The sequence below is a fragment of the Crocodylus siamensis genome, chromosome 3 (assembly GCF_052110815.1).
Source record: "Crocodylus siamensis isolate JL-2025a chromosome 3, ASM5211081v1, whole genome shotgun sequence".
Lineage (NCBI taxonomy): Eukaryota > Metazoa > Chordata > Crocodylia > Crocodylidae > Crocodylus > Crocodylus siamensis.
In genome coordinates this window covers 164,860,150-164,875,897 of record NC_143397.1, presented here as the reverse complement: position 1 = coordinate 164,875,897, position 15,748 = coordinate 164,860,150, and the positions used below count along the sequence as shown (strand labels likewise).

General features: G+C 41.4%; 1 protein-coding gene across 4 annotated transcripts in view; it reads right to left on the bottom strand.

The window, feature by feature from the left end:
• Positions 1–1,154: 1,154 nt before the first annotated feature.
• Positions 1,155–15,748, bottom strand: part of AFG3L2 (AFG3 like matrix AAA peptidase subunit 2) — a 42,998-nt gene continuing 28,404 nt past the window's right edge. Inside the window, exons 11-19 of one of the 4 annotated variants that reach the window (XR_016441380.1) lie at positions 15,437–15,544; positions 15,122–15,247; positions 14,133–14,243; positions 12,944–13,059; positions 11,053–11,253; positions 8,884–9,078; positions 5,346–5,570; positions 4,988–5,164; positions 1,155–3,636 (exon numbers count right to left, since the gene is read on the bottom strand). Coding sequence is in view for 3 of the 4 variants with exons in the window: in XM_090039644.1 (XP_089895770.1) it covers positions 5,135–5,164; positions 5,346–5,570; positions 8,884–9,078; positions 11,053–11,253; positions 12,944–13,059; positions 14,133–14,243; positions 15,122–15,247; positions 15,437–15,544 (1,112 nt within the window). In the remaining variant the exon portion in view is untranslated. Of the gene's footprint in view, positions 3,637–4,683; positions 5,571–8,883; positions 9,079–11,052; positions 11,254–12,943; positions 13,060–14,132; positions 14,244–15,121; positions 15,248–15,436; positions 15,545–15,748 lie in introns of those variants that run through there. The other 3 variants (XM_090039646.1, XM_090039644.1, XM_090039645.1) reach the window with 3 other exon arrangements.

Here is a 15,748-nt window from a genome sequence, read left to right as displayed (position 1 = left end):
CCTACCAGGCTCCCCATTTATCTTTTCTTCCCCACTTTCCTTCACTCTCCCCTCCTTACATACTCACTCACCCACTCACTCCTGTCCTCCTTCCCTCAGCTCAGCACTTGTGTGCCTGCCATGACCTTGTACCCACCTCTGGTGTGGGAGATCTGCCCAGAAACATGATGTCAGGCAAGGCCAAGCCAAGAGCCACTCATGGGCTCACAGCTCCTAGGACTGCTTGCAGCCAAAGTGCCTCTACCCAAACTTCCAGGAAGGGTTGGGGAAGTGGGCTGCAAGGGGCTGCATGGAGCAGGGAGAGAGCAGGTCTCTAGATACACATTCCCATCCAGGCTGCAAGGGATGCAGCTGCCCAGAGCACCACATGACCTCCCCAGGACAAAGCAGAGGAGCTGACACGATCTGTGTGTAGGATGCTCCCTCACATTTGGCTGTGCCTTCACAATCCCAGTTCCTTTTCCCTTCTCTGCCCCCCTCCTCCTGGGCCTCTCCATCCCCAGACTCTCAAGGTGGGGGTGAGAGCAGTACCAACAACCCTGGTTTACCCTCCTCGAGGCTAAACTCAGCTGGTGTCACGAGACTTTTCCCCACCCACAGGCCACTCCCAGCTCTGCACTGGTCACCATCCACTACACGAGCTCCCCACTGCTGCCTTCATGTGCACTTCATTTAGTCTTTGACTTCTGTTCCATGTTTAGGATTTCCTGATTTCACACATAACAAAGGGGCAGGCAGGGTGAGACAGCCCCGTCTTTGCTTTGAATGTCTCAGGTTTGGCTCCAAGCACCCACTCTCCCCAGTCCAATTCATGCTGTTACTTGACAGTGCAGCACACCTAGATTTACCTACTAGTGAAGTCACATTCAGGACCACATGCAACAGGATGGCAAAAGGGTATTTGCTGCTTTTTTTAACATCCATTCTTAGACTGCCAGTGCCACACAGTACTGTCTCTACCCACCCCTTAGAGAAATTTACACCACGAGGTGGGGCAGAGCAAGGTTCCCTGGTAAAAGAACACTTGCAGTAGCATAGGTAGGTGACACCACCTTTTTAAGGCTACGTTAGGGTTTATTTTGGCTTTGAGGAAGCACAGATCACTGCCCTCTGTGACATACATTGATGTAATTCCTCAGAGATGACAAATGGCCCATGTTTAACAGAAATAATTTATCTTCATAAACAGAATGATACAAAGAAGGAAAAAAGCAAAAGGCACCAATGCAGAATACATGGAAAATAGTGCACTCGCTAAATGCCTTAAAGCAGAAGTGTCAAACTCAGCCTAGGCCAGACTCAGACCACTGGGGCTCTCCAGGTTTGTGGCACCAGCAGCAGGTGTGGCAGGGCTGCATTTGAGTGGTAGCATAGGTCCAGGGGCCTGCCAGAGATGCCCACAGTCTCAACTTCTGGTAGCCCACTGGACTAGTGGCAGGCCAGACGATATGGTTTCATGGGCTAAACCTGGCCCACAGCTCACGGATTCGACACCTCTGATCTAGAATAAAGACATAAGACAGAAAAAAACATAGAAAACTATTAAGCAAATGTAATAATTTTGCCATTAAGAACCTATTCTTTCTGATATTTGGTATACCTCAATTTCTGTTCAGAGTCAGATTTTATTTGAAGTGTGCCTCTACTAATGTCTGGTTTATTTTCATTCCATGATTTAGAAAAATGTGACAAAAGGTGTTTTTTGGGGAAAATACATAGCGAAGTATTTAAGTACCAGATAAAAATTTGCTCCCTTCCAGTTTGTCTTGTTGAAAATTATTCTGGAGAGTATTACCATATTTACTCAAATATAAGACAATGTTCCCCCTCCCTAATCAGCATGGAGGAAAAAGCCCTTCGTCTTATATTTGCATACAAGAAAACCTCCTTATTAAATACACTTCCTATCATTAAACTGATGCCAGAAACAGCATGTGGTCAGTAATGGAAACCAACTATGAAGCTGATTAAATGCAGCCAACACTGAGCAATAGTATAAAACATATGGCCCACAGTGGGCAAACATACCAATAAGAACTTTTTTTTTATGTAGCTTTAAAAAATTGGGGCAAGTGTTCCCTCAACAGGGAACCACCAGGCTGGCAGCAGGACACCCATAACCAGCCCTGACACCCTCTCCTGGGTGCCAAAAATGCTAGATCTTAGTCAAAAAAACAAAGGTGCTGATTTTTGTTTTAAGGAATTTTTTTCGTGTACCAAGCCAAATCAATTCCAAAACCATGAGTCATTCAAGAGCCATATGTGGCCCTACTACTGACAAACATCCTCCACCCCCACCTGGGGCTTCAGATGCTTCTAAAGCAAAGATACTGATGGGAACCCACCACAGGTTTAGTGCAGCCCATCAAGATATAGCACCAATTGCACTTGGTCCCCATTCAGCACTGACTGTTTTTCAACTCATGAAAACCACTACCCTGAATACATTTCAACTTCCTCCTTACTGCCACAACTGAGCTATACCCTTCTTTCCCATTCCCATGATTCCTATATTTTTTACCAGCTTTACATGTTGAACAAATATCACCAAACATCTATGAAGATGGGAGGCTCTGTTGCCCCCTCTCAACCTGTTGTGACTGATGTAGCCTCACCCTCCATAAGGTTAAGCCAGCCCAGCAAGCCCACACCGCATCTTTCTATAATTTTTCGGATGATCCCAGGACTCAAGACAAGAACAACTCGTTCCAGTCATGAGTAGGGGGCTAATTAGCACATGGATACTTTGTGGCAGGGATATCTGGAGTACAAACATATATTGGGCTAGGAGTGGGGGTGGGGGTCACCATAGCTTGAAATGCTATTGATTCTGCTGGGGCCTAGCCCAATGAACTATATGATAAATCATGAGCTTTTTGACTTTGGACCAATATCATGCATGCACAGCTGGTAATATATAAGCAGGTACAAAAGTGCTGTTCAAAAGTATGTTTATGGAGTAAGTACCTGTGCTGAAACTTGCAGCAATTTGCAAAAAAAGGTAAAATGTATCAATTCTAGGTGAATCATGTCTATAGGTACCCATAGTAATTTGCCTACATGCAAATTAATATATGTATGTTTATTTCAAGGTCAGTGCTTTTTGGTCCTTTGCATTTCAAATTTGCCCCCCACTTCCACTCAGTAAAGGAACAAAGCCTATGAGCAGGGTCTGACAGCAATGGGGAGTGGGGGGAAAAAGTTATCAGGGGCAAAGAGGTCATCTGACCCCCACTCCAGGCACTCTTTTCCCTAATGTAGCATGGGAAGGGAATAAATTTAAGACAAACATCTGATAATTAGATTCTATACCTGAAAATCTGTAACAAGTTTATACATTTTCCATATATAGAATCTAATTATAGGACAAATACTAGAACAGCAGCACTGGCCACTCCATTCTGTTTAAATAGGAACAATTTTAAACAAACAATTCTTCTCATTATAGTCAATGTCATTTTAGTGCTGAAAACATAACAGACAAGCACTTCCCTTTACAACTGTATATTCCTTTTATTTTTAAGGTAAACCTGCATGATAACCAATGCTGAACTGATAGAATTAGACGATGAAAGACTTCTGTTAGTCACAGCACAGGTTTTTCTTCATCCTTCTCCTAAGGAATTTGTCTCATGCCTGTAATAGAGGACATATGAGAACACAAGTCACTAGATTGCAAAATAGTCTGAATTGACCTTTAGGCTTTGGCATTCAATAGATAACCAACAAATGTATAAAAATTGTTAGTGATATTATTTTTAGCCATCCATGTACTTTTATAGTTGCCAAACAACAATCATTTTATTACTACAAGTCAAGGTAGACTGTAAATGGTATCTTAAGTCTTCACATCATGAAAAAGTACAGGGAAGTTCTCACTTACAGCTTACTTGAAGGATTACAAACTTTTGGATGCAAAGCATTCATTACATGACAATAGGCTTCTTAGGGACAATGCCCAGCCCCCCAGTATCTTCCAAAATATTAAAATGTATACCTGGAATCAACTGAACTGCCATCACTTGATCCTGAAGTTTCAGTCATTTAAAAGACACCACACAATCTAAGTTAAAGGATCTTTTGTCCATCACCAAAAGGAGTCCAGTGACTCAGTTTACTTGCTCTATCCCCATAAAAACAAAAACAAGGACTGTTTGGGATGGAAACGGCTAGCCAACTTTTCCAAAAATATCAGGAATCCTTAAGTGATGCAGTCTGTAGTTCACAATCAATTTCAAGAAGCTGACAATTATAAATGGTATAAAACCATGTAAACACTTAACTTACAGTCCAAGTTTCGTGTTTTCTTTCTAATCTCATCTGATATGACCTTGGTCCTCTTTGTAACAGTACTTTGTAACAGCAGCCCACTCCCCCTCCCACCCCCAATTTTTACTTTTGCAGCCTTCCAGATGCTTTTGGAGTGCTTGCCCAAAAACAGTCCTGACTCAATCAAAGCTTTAAGTCAAGGGGAGTTTTGTACAAATCAGGATCTTTGAATTGGGCCAAAATTCTCTCATGAGCAATCAGCTTAAAATACAGCAAAACTTCTTCATATATAAGCACTGATTTTATTGACTCTTTCAAAGCAACTTTATTTACACAATGAACACAGTACATTCATGTGTTCAATATCTTACAGATCCTCGTAAAAAAAAAAAAAAAAAAAAAAAATCAATAAAACTGAGTAAGTTGAATTTATTTTTACACTTTAAGACAATGAACTATGACTTAAATTACAAAGCTATTCAAGCAGGACTTTACTTTCATGGTCGATGTTACATCAGTTCTCCCATAAACTTTTTGCATTGGAGGAGGAAAACTACAGGTAGGCAAACAGTTGATATTCCTGCAAAACAAGCGTTCTGTAAGATCAGACCCTGGGTTAAGCAGTCAGTATTTTCCACATATGGATGTTATTTATGATTTACTCTTGGATGGAGATCAAATATACAGTCAAATTTTCTATATCAACAGTTATGGATACCTGATTTTTAACTTGAATTCATTTAGAAATGGACCTGCTTGGTCAAACAGTTTCAAAGTACTGGGGGAAGCTGGGGGTGACACTGGTGGGGAGAAGCAGATATTCAGTTCTGTATTCCACTTTAGGCCAATCTTCAAATAGTCTCCCTTAGCTGACTGCTAAAAAAGAATCTTTTCCCTGTGAATGAGGACAACAAACAGGCTCAGATTCTTCCCATCTTTCAATGTAAGCCTCTACTCTTTCACTCACCAGCAGTAGAGGTTTGTTTGAATAAACAGATTTTTTTTAATACAAGCATTCTAGAAAACACTTCCATAGCAAGTCAATACCACAGCATATTTCAAAATTAAAACTGCACCCCTCCTGTGATCTGTCTGGCAACCTCCTCATCAGTTGTCTCCTCTTTCTCACGATCTTTGTTCCAATCTTTCAGGCCTTCTGGAAGTGAAGTATCTTCATCTAAGCTGCCCGTGCCTTCAACAAATTCTTCATATGTAGATTTTTCTGCAAATGGTCTTGGGCCAAGTAATTCAACCATATCACTTTTATCCAGCACCTCCTTCTCCAGTAGCTGGAGAGCAACCTAAGGCAACAGAGAAGTATGTTACACATATTCAATGTTTTACTTGAAAGAATTTACAGAGTAGGTTGTGTTTAGGTTTTCTGTCAATTAGTTTTGGAACAAAAATTGCAACCTGAAATAGAGTGTGCTTCATACAGCATGATTCTATAGCATGATGGAAGCAGAGATTTGTATTTTAAAATCTTACTGGTACCAAGTGCACTGCCTTGTTTATCAGAAATTGCTGTTTCAAAGCAACGCTGTGAAGGGCTGTGGAGAATGTTATGTTAAGCCAAAAACAGACATTACATAATATTCAAAACTGATCCTGTATCTTTACACACTGGACCATAAGTTTTAGTAGGTCAGAGTTAAGAACCTGTTAAGAATATGCTAGAATTAAGTTAAGAAGAATAAGAATTAAGTTAAGAATATACTATAAATTACAAAAAATAATTATTGGTGAAGCTCTGCTCTGCAGAATACAGTGCGTACAGTATCAAGAAAGCAGGGATACAAGATTGTAGGCTTAAGATTTTAAATTTCCTAGATGAGCAGAATGAACATACATTGTGGCACCAAGTACATGCAAACCTGAGCTCTGACATTATTTGAAAGGACAGACAAGGGGATATGTTGCTTTGGTATATGTATTTAAGAAAATATTTCATCAGAAAAAATGAAGACAAAGTGGGAGAAGATTACATGCTAAAAGGAAAACAAGTATGACTCACTCCTGTATTCTTGAGCAGAGAGGTTATTAGTGGTGTTAAGCTGAAGTCAGTCAGAAGACAGGGTAAAAATGCACCTTTATAGACTAAGTTTATATAAAGTGCATTATCTACTCTACCTTCTCATTCTTGTGTTCTTACTTTTCATTACCGTTAGAAATGAAGCTTCTCCAAACTTAAGTTTTGATATTCCTCTGAGATATTATGGCAATATCTTTTTATAGGGTAATAGCCATCTATTTTACCATTACTGATTCCCAAACAAGCTCCTGTATTTTTACAATGAAATCTGTTAGGTAATGCATACCCAGGAAAAACATCCAGCCTTTATATTACGTTTTCCTGGTCTGGAAGTAAAACATACACAGGAAGGAGCCAGAATCAAAGTGGAATGGTGCTAGATAATGTATTGTTTGAAGTTCAGCATTTCAGGGAGCATAAGAGGTGATATAGGTTTGTCTTTTCTATGACTAAATTAAAGGCTTCATTTCCAAAACCCTGATATTTAATTATTTTAAAAAGCTATGTAGTTTTCTCAGAGTATATATTTCCTCCTGAAATAAGATATCTTATTTTGATGAATTTATATTTAAAAGTTGTTTTAGATGCAGAAAATCTACTTTTTATTACAAATTGTGGCTTTGCTAATAACAAATTCTGCCTTTCGCTGGAAGAAAGGATTGCTTTGTTAGCAAGCTATGTTGAACTCTACACGTACTGCAATATGAAATGGGCATAATGTATTTGTTACCAGAATGCCATAATCTTTGTAACTACTGGCCAGATACTGAAAAGTTTAAGATGGCTCGAGAATGTATTGGTCTAAAGAACTCAACATGTTTACACCCATGGGCTTTGTAAATATGATCAATTTCTACTGGGAGAATCCCTGTTTTTCTGGTAGAAACCAAAAAGCTTTCCCCAGCCCAGCTCCCACCCCTTCCAGTATTCCCTAAAACAGTATCCAGTAATCCAGTGCTCAGGTGGGTGGCAGGGACAGTGATTTAAAAAGCCAGAGAAGCTGGGATCTGGGCTTGGGGAAAGCATCCTTATGCCTGCTTTCCAACCCCTCCATCTTCCTCTTGCCAGGTGCACTATATCCAGCTGACCAGGAGCAGAGTGGGAGGAGGCAGATTGTTGTGCCACGAGACTCAGGAGCCTTGCCACTATTGCAAAATGCCCCTGCCTTGTTCTGGACTGCTTTGCGTCAGTCTGGCACAGTCAGGGAAGGCAAGCTGCCATGCCTCTGCAGTAAGACTCCCAGTATCCTGCTGCAGAGCCTGCATGCTCTCCCTTCTCCCTGGACTCCTCTGGGTTGGCCTGGAGGAATGCAAGGAGCAAGATTATTCCCAAGGAGGAGAGAATTGGGAGGGTTCCCACCATAGCAGGATGACTCCCTCCCACCAATCAAGTGACTGGCAGGATGAGGGATGCATTTTCCCAGGGCTGCAGCCCTCCTGGGGCTGTGTAGGAGCTGCTGCTTTTCAGTGGCTGCCAACTGCTGCTTCAGAGCCTGCCTCCTTCCAAAACAGACATGGGGGTAGGCTGCCAATTAATGGGCTCCCCTAAGAGTGGAAGCTGCCCAGGGAGCAGCCCTCTAGTGTCTGCTGGCTAGACAGCTTGCCTGTGAAGCTCTCCAGTCATGGGGCTGGAGGAATATCTGTGCAGTCCAGCTCCAAGCTATAATTTCTGGTAGAAATAAATGTCTGTACATGCCTCTAGAGAATATACTTTCCTATTTTGCTTTTAATTCCCAAGATAATAGAAAAATAGGGCTGGAAGGGACTTCAGGAGGCCATCTAGTCCAATTCCCTACTTATGGCAGGATCATCTTATCTAAGCCACTCTATAAAAAGTATTTGTCTAACCTACACTTTAAATGTACAAAACAACCTCCCTCGCAAAACTACGAGGCACAATGCTTAAAAACACCAATAACACCCTTACTTGCCAGACAAAGAAGTGGGACACAGGCACTGTCAACATCCTGCTGCTCTCCAAGGGGGGGCAGAAGCTTGTTAAAATGCAGTTGAGCCATCCAAGGAAGAGGACCGTGTCAGTTTGCAAGCCAGTGGGCGCTGTCTGGGGTGCTCTGCTCGGTGTACCCTGGGGGAGCACTGGTTTTGAACCTATGACCTGCACGAGCACACCATTTTCTCTTTTGTTGTCCCCCATAATTTATTGGTGCTTTTAAGGCGCTGGTCGCCTTACCCAGTGGCAGCCTCCTTGTGGTTTTAGGCTTTTAACTTTTTTAAGCTTTTAGCCTTTTTTAAACTGCATGCAGAACATAAAGTGCTGGACGCCAATGCAATAACCCACTCCTGAACTTTTAGTTATGTCACCATAGCGCTGGTCACCCACCGCCAGAACAGCATTGTGCAACAGCGATGACGGCCAGGCTGGACCTGCTCCTGCTGCTGGGGTGCAACACTGAGCCATCTCTGGGCTCCCACGAGGGATCCAGAGGACATAGAGAACTTGGCTGCCAACCACTGGTGACCCCCAGATCCAGCAGCACATCCGTGTCAACAGAGGACATCAAATAGTCCCCCGCTTGCAGAGGAAGGTAAACTGAAATTGGTATTGGGCAACACAAAGCTTACCTTCTCCACATCTGCTTTCTTCTCATTCAAAAGATTTACTGTCCTGTCATAAGCAGCGTTAATAAGTGACCGCACTTCTTCATCAATCAATTGTGCAGTTGCCTCACTGTAAGGCTTTTCCAATACCGGCTCTCCTTGATGTGGGAGATCAAACGAAATCTGCCCTACCTTTTCATTCATGCCAAACTGAACAATCTGAAAATTAAACAGATTAAGTATTGAAATATTCAGATTTTGGATTAAGTGGTAGTGTTGATGATTGGAGCATGTGAAAAAAAAGCAGATTTCTCATTTGGACTAATTTATAATTAACAAATGTTTCTTTTGACAAAGAATAACTATTTACTTCCTTTTAAAGGGACATTCTAAAAGATGGACAAGTTTGAATAGAAGATTAATTTTTAGTTTTTTTATTTAAAGTTTCAAAACAGCCTAAGCAAACAGTGCAATTTCAAAAAGGTGGCATTGTTCATGATGCTTTGCTGTTTAACAGATGTTTCATTGTAATTTTGTTCTTTTTAATTTTTCCATTAAACTTCACGGAAGCAATTACAATACTCTTTCAGAGGCACATTTATCTAATCAAGTTATACTAAGAGAAGCAAAAACCATCACCACTCTCAAAATAGATCCTAGAGTAGTAACCCATAACCCTAAATGGTGATAAGCTAAAGCAGGGGTTTTCAACCAGGGGCACTTGGGATGGCCTCAGGGGCACTTGGCAGTGGGTGTTGTTGCCACTGCTGTTACTTCTGCTGCTGCTGTGCCGCTGGCACACTTGCCAATTGGCTGCAGAAGATCCCCACCCCCCGCCAACTGGCCACTGGGGACGCCCCCCTGCGCTCGCTGACTGGTTGCTTGGCAGGCCTCATGCCCTCAGAAGGAGCTACCATCCCTGCTGTTTTCACCCAAATCTGCCAAAAAATGACAAAGTTATAGGTATTTCAGTGATTCCCCATTATAAATCCATGGCCAAATCTCCCCGAATCAGCACCGAATCTTCTGAAGCAGATCCAGCCAAATCAATTTGGGACAGTGATCCAAATCAAATCAATATCCTCTGAACTGGCTGAATCCAAATCAAATACTTCCCTATTCGCACAGGCCTAACAGGCATAAATAGGGTGACCATATGTCCTGGTTTGGCCAGGGCACTTACAGATTCTGTAGTCTGGTACTGGCTGGTTGGTTGGTCAAAAGTCCCAGACTGGAGTCCAGCAGGCAGTCAGCTGGGCAGGCACTGCTGCTGCTGTGTGGGAGTACGGACATACCATGTGTGGGCGGTGTGGTGCCTGATCCAGTCCACCTGCCTTGCTCCTGGCTGAGCAGCAGCAGTGCTTGCCCAGTGCACCATGCTGCTCCACCTGCCTGCCAGACTCTGACCAACCAGCTGGGACTGGGCTACAGAATCTGGCAGTGTCCTAGCCAAACCAGGCTATATGGTCACCCTAGGCATAAAGGAACTCGCTATTTATGCATTTTCCTTCTAAAACAGGTTTCAGATGTTACATACATTTGTTTTTTTAACTCAAAAATCTTCCACAGGAAAGAATTTTTAGTTTACTAACTTGGGGATATGTACACCCACGTAAGTGACAGATTTTTGATGTTACTCATCACCTGAGCACTGGTCATCTTTTCATTATTTTACAGTACCTGATGCATTAAATGCATGGTTCCTAGTCTTATACTAGATAAAGGCCATGTACGTAGTTGAGCAGCTTGAACTCTATGCTGTACAACTGTAGAAACATTTGGATCATCTTGTCAACTATAGCCATTTTGAAAGTGCAAGATTTCTGCAAAGATTTAAGCATAGGTATCTCTCCCATACATTCCTGTTCCACAGGAACTTAAGTATACTTATTTACAGGAGTAACTTATAAAAACAAAATAAAGTCTTAAAGTAAGGTGGCTTTGTTATTAAGGCACACATACAATACAATGACCACAGCAGTTATGAACTACTGCTACGGGCAAAGACAAAACACAGATGCATAACTCTATATACCCCATACACAGTGTGGTTTGAAAATGTAAGGTCCAAGAATGAGGTCCAAATCATGCAATTCAAAACCTGATGAGCCAAGAAAAAATGTGGCTTCTTTAAGGCAATCATGTATATGACTAAGGGAAGATTGTAAGAAAGTTTTCACATGAAGCACTAACCTGAGCATACGCACTCTGAGTCACCTTCCTCAAGTCATCTTGGGCTCCTGTTGTAATTTTTCCGAAGAAGATTTGTTCGGATACACGTCCTCCCAAGGTCATGCACATTCTGTCAAGTAGCTGCTCTTTGGTGTAAAGGTACTGCTCTTTTGGTAAGTATTGAGCGTAACCTAATCCTTTGCCACGTGGAATAATAGATACCTTGGTTTAAGGAGGGAGTGGGGAAAACAGAGCAAACCAAAAAAAAAAAAAAAAAAAAAAAAAAAAAAAAAAAAATCACACTCCAAATTACTGCAATGTTATAATCTCTGAAAAGATAGGGTATGAAAAGAATGTCATGGTCCTATAAGGAAAAAAACCCAAATACGCATACCATATACCATTTCTATGGCTTGTAGTCTGTTGCTGAAAACCCCGGGCTTATTTTTGGAGAGGGGAAGAGTGACAGTTGAGAACTGTTAGTGAAATGTTGGATAGTTTTACCCAAGCACTGAGTGAATCAGCTATTAGATAAAAGTTCCAAAAAGCCCTACTGAAGTATGTGAGCTGTACAGATGCTGGGGAGCAAGGTCAAACTGACATGACTCCTCTTCAGGTAAAGTGCTGTTTTCAACCCAAATGGCAATCCATCTTTCCTGCAGATGTCAGTGCATATATGCTGAAATGCTTTTTCTCAAGCATTTTCTATTACCATGGATTATGGCCTATGGTCTATTCAGAACAGTAGCAGTCATTTAAAATCATATATGTAGGCTGGGCTATTTTAAATGTGCTCTACATTTGAGAAAAGAATTAAATTTGCAGGACAGGTATACAAAAGCAAAAAGGTTATGAATTAAAGCTGACTGAAAGCCAACCAACAAGGATGAGCACTGTCAATAACTGCAATATAGCATTCCCACTAATAAATAAAAGATTTGGGACTCGTTAAAGTATTTCAGCTGGTCTGAGAAGCTCTCATTACCAGCTGCCATACAGATATAATTTAGTGAACCTAAATTAGAATACACGATATATTGAGATCAATAGTTCTCTGCCTCTTTCACAGTGGAACCTTCCCTCACTTGGGTGACTGAAGCCTAGCTTACACACCTCACTTATATCATGGAAAGACTGGGTAGCTGTATCTCAAGAGTATCTGTTTTCAACTCCCGGTCTTCAGCCCTCCTTAACTTTAAAGAAAAACAATCTTTAACATTTGATTGGGTATTCAATCTGAACTCCATTTAGCCTCTGGCAATATTAGGAGAGGCCAATTATTATACTGGTTCTGTCTTCAAAAGAAGACGACCAAGACTCACCAACTCATTTCCATATAAGCTAAAAACAGTTGTTCAGAAGCTTGCATCTTATGGACAGTAATGACCTGAACTAAAGATGATGACTGCAACCCCCACCCCCCCGCTGTCAAATCTTGAACCCAATGTGGCAGGTTGGAGCCAGGCCACAACCCTCCCCACACATGACCAGATCAGGGCTGGGCCAAGCCCCCTTTCCCTGCATGGTTGGGGCCAGGCTGCCCCCCCACTTCAACCTTTGGGGACTGAGCCTGGTTCAGGTGGCCATGCCCCCTTCCCTCTACCTGACCAGGTTGGGGCAGGGCCACACTTTCTTTTTCCCTCCCCTTGCGGGGCTGGATCAGGGTTAGGCCATGTCCCCTTCCCAATGCCCGGCTGGTGTGGGGTTGAGCCAAGTCTCCTTTTCCCACATGGCTGGATCTGGGCTGGGTTACCCCCACCATCCTCCTCCATCTGGTCACATAGGGCCCTACCATGCACTCCCCAGGTGCTGAACAGAGTCCACTAGATAGATCCAGCCCATGGAGGGACTTGGCACTACCCATCCAGCACCATGCACAAAGGTTGAGCACTACTGGTTTAGCTTGCTTTACCTTTAAGAGCGGGTCAGCATGTTCCAGAAACCATCCTGCAACTGCATGCCCTGCTTCATGATATGCTACTGTCTTTTTCTCCTCTGGTTGAAGTACCTGAGTTTTCTTTTCCAAACCTTTACAAAACAAGTATTAGTTTACCAAAAGTTTCAAACAGTTCCCTCCCAACAAAATCCCTTTAGTATACTTCTGTTTCCTATTACTATATCTTATATAAGTTACTTTAGTCCTAGGTATGACCCTAAACTGCATCCAACTGGAGGGCCTGGTGGCAATGTGGTAGGGCTACTTGTGGCAGGGTAGCTCCTACAAAATACCACAATGTAGCAACCTCCAGAGTAAGGTGAGTATACAGTGCCTCAAAACCATAGGCCCCACTTTATCCTTGGTTGGATAAAGGCTAAGAGACATCACCCTGACAGAAATATGATCTCACTGAAGTATTAGGCAGTCAGCAGCCATTTTTATCTGTCGCTCTCTGGTAGAAGCTACAACCATCAAGGCACTGAAAGTCTGGAACCGGTTTGGTCTGTGAATCCTGTCTCAGCGGTCTAAAGGGAGGATGGTAGGTCTTGGGCAGCCTCTACTCCTCCATACGCTTGCCTAGATGTAGACATCAAAGATCTTGGTGCAACGGTTATAGACCTCTTACTGTACACCATGATCCAGAGGATTGATGGTTGCCTGTATATGTTGCTTGGCATTGACACACATTATATAGAAATATTCATAAGTTATAGACGGAAAAAGGGAAAGAACATAAAATAAATCTAATAATATTTTGCATTATGCTCTGTATTTATGTCATTAATATGATACTGTTATCTTAACATGATACAGTTTCAGTGTATTCTGATGCTCTTTATCAATGCTGTTATTTTAAATAGCCTGTTTTGTATAGCAGGTCTTTTAAATTTTACCAAATCCCAAAACAGGTATTAAAAATTCTTCTTGGCTCTCATCTTGAACAAATGAGGGAAAAGCATCAAATGAAATTTGCAATGGAAGGAAGAATTACTACAGCAGTGGTAACCTAATTCTTTTAAAATCTTATGCTATATTATTAACAAGAAAGGGTATAGTTAAAACTGACTTAAAAAAAAACCAAGCTACCAGATCCAAACTACAGCATTTAAAGAGAATCCTCCTGCCCCGTTTTCTTTTCAGATGATTCACTCTACCCTCTCACCTCCAATTACTCGTTCAATTGCTTGCTCAAAGTGCTTTTGGTTTATGGCATCTGAAAGGTGTCTTGCAGCAATTAAAGCAGCTTCGTTACAAACGTTAGCAATGTCGGCACCTAAAAACCAAGGCAGAGTAAATCATTTTCAACTACTGCTCTCTCAGTTTTTTTGGAGAACATAATCTAGTGTTAGCTAAATACTAAGCATCCCAATAAACTAAATCTCTTCAGAAATTGAGAGCAAGGTTGCAACTGCTACAAAAAGTTTGTTTGCAATGCTGACTCATAACTATATTATGCGAACTGATCTAGATTTTTAAATCAGTTATCAAAGAAGTTGTTGCCAAAAGAACTAATTTGTTAAGTCCCATCCCTCGTAAGTACTGTCTGTTGTAGGCCTTGTACAAAATGAGTAATAACAGCCTAAACATCTCCCATATGGGCCCAATATGGGCTAATGCTTGTTCTAGAAGGATATCATCTAGGAATATAATGACAGCTTGGTCTTCATGCCATTTGATAACTGTTCTCTAAAGAGACTTAAAATAATGGTAACATTTAATGTGAACCACAGTTTTTTTTTAGCAGTGAAGACCAGAGATAGGTATAGGCAAAAAGAGTTCTATTTAGACCCAACAGCTGACCAAAAGTTGTTGTTATCTGGTAGCATAAACCTAGGTTTGATTAGGACATGACATCTACTGATGAAACCCTACATATACATTGCGAGGAAAGTATGTCCAACCCAGGGGGGGTTGGAGCAAGATTTGAATATAACAAAACTACTGAAAGAGATAGAATATACATGTATATAGGAAAAAAAATACATGCATTGAATTCTCTCTGCAATAAATGTTCAGAGTGGCAGAAGGGCAGAATGAATGTTAGTAAACCAGAGAAGTGGAAGGAATGAAAAACTTCTACTTCTGCAATGACTGGTATCACTTGTTTAATACATGCAAAGAAAACATGGCTTTGCAAATTAATTCACTTACCTGAAAACCCTGGAGTTAGTGATGCAAGTTTCCTTGCTAGATTATCTTTATTTAATGTACTATCTACTTTCAGAGGCCTGAGGTGAACTTTGAAAATAGATGCTCTTCCTTTTATATCTGGGGGTCCTTTAAAAGGGGGTTGAAAAGAAAACAAAAGATTATCTTCTGAATATAAAGCCTTTCCTTTTTATATACAAGACTTGTTGCTGCAAAAATTCAGGTATGGAAATAGCTCTAATAATTTTAATGGGACTATTCAAGGGCCTAATATTAATAGTACATTCTATACAGACTACAGTAGAGCTAAGAACTTACCAAGATAGATCTGCCTATCAAAGCGCCCTGGCCTCATCAGTGCAGGATCTAGTATATCTGGTCTGTTTGTGCCTGCCAAAATTACTACATTTGTGGTAGTGTTAAACCCTGCCAAAACAGAACACGAAGTGTTTAAGTATTTGAATTCACACAATTACCGTTTATTTATGCAATAAAAGCTCAACAGATGCAGCAGGAAGTAGGCTGCACCTTAATAAGCACCTGAACTATTGCACCTTAATAAGCCAAATATTTAATACAATGAGCAACAATACTTTACATCACTGGTGCTCAACGTTTTGCACCTCCCCG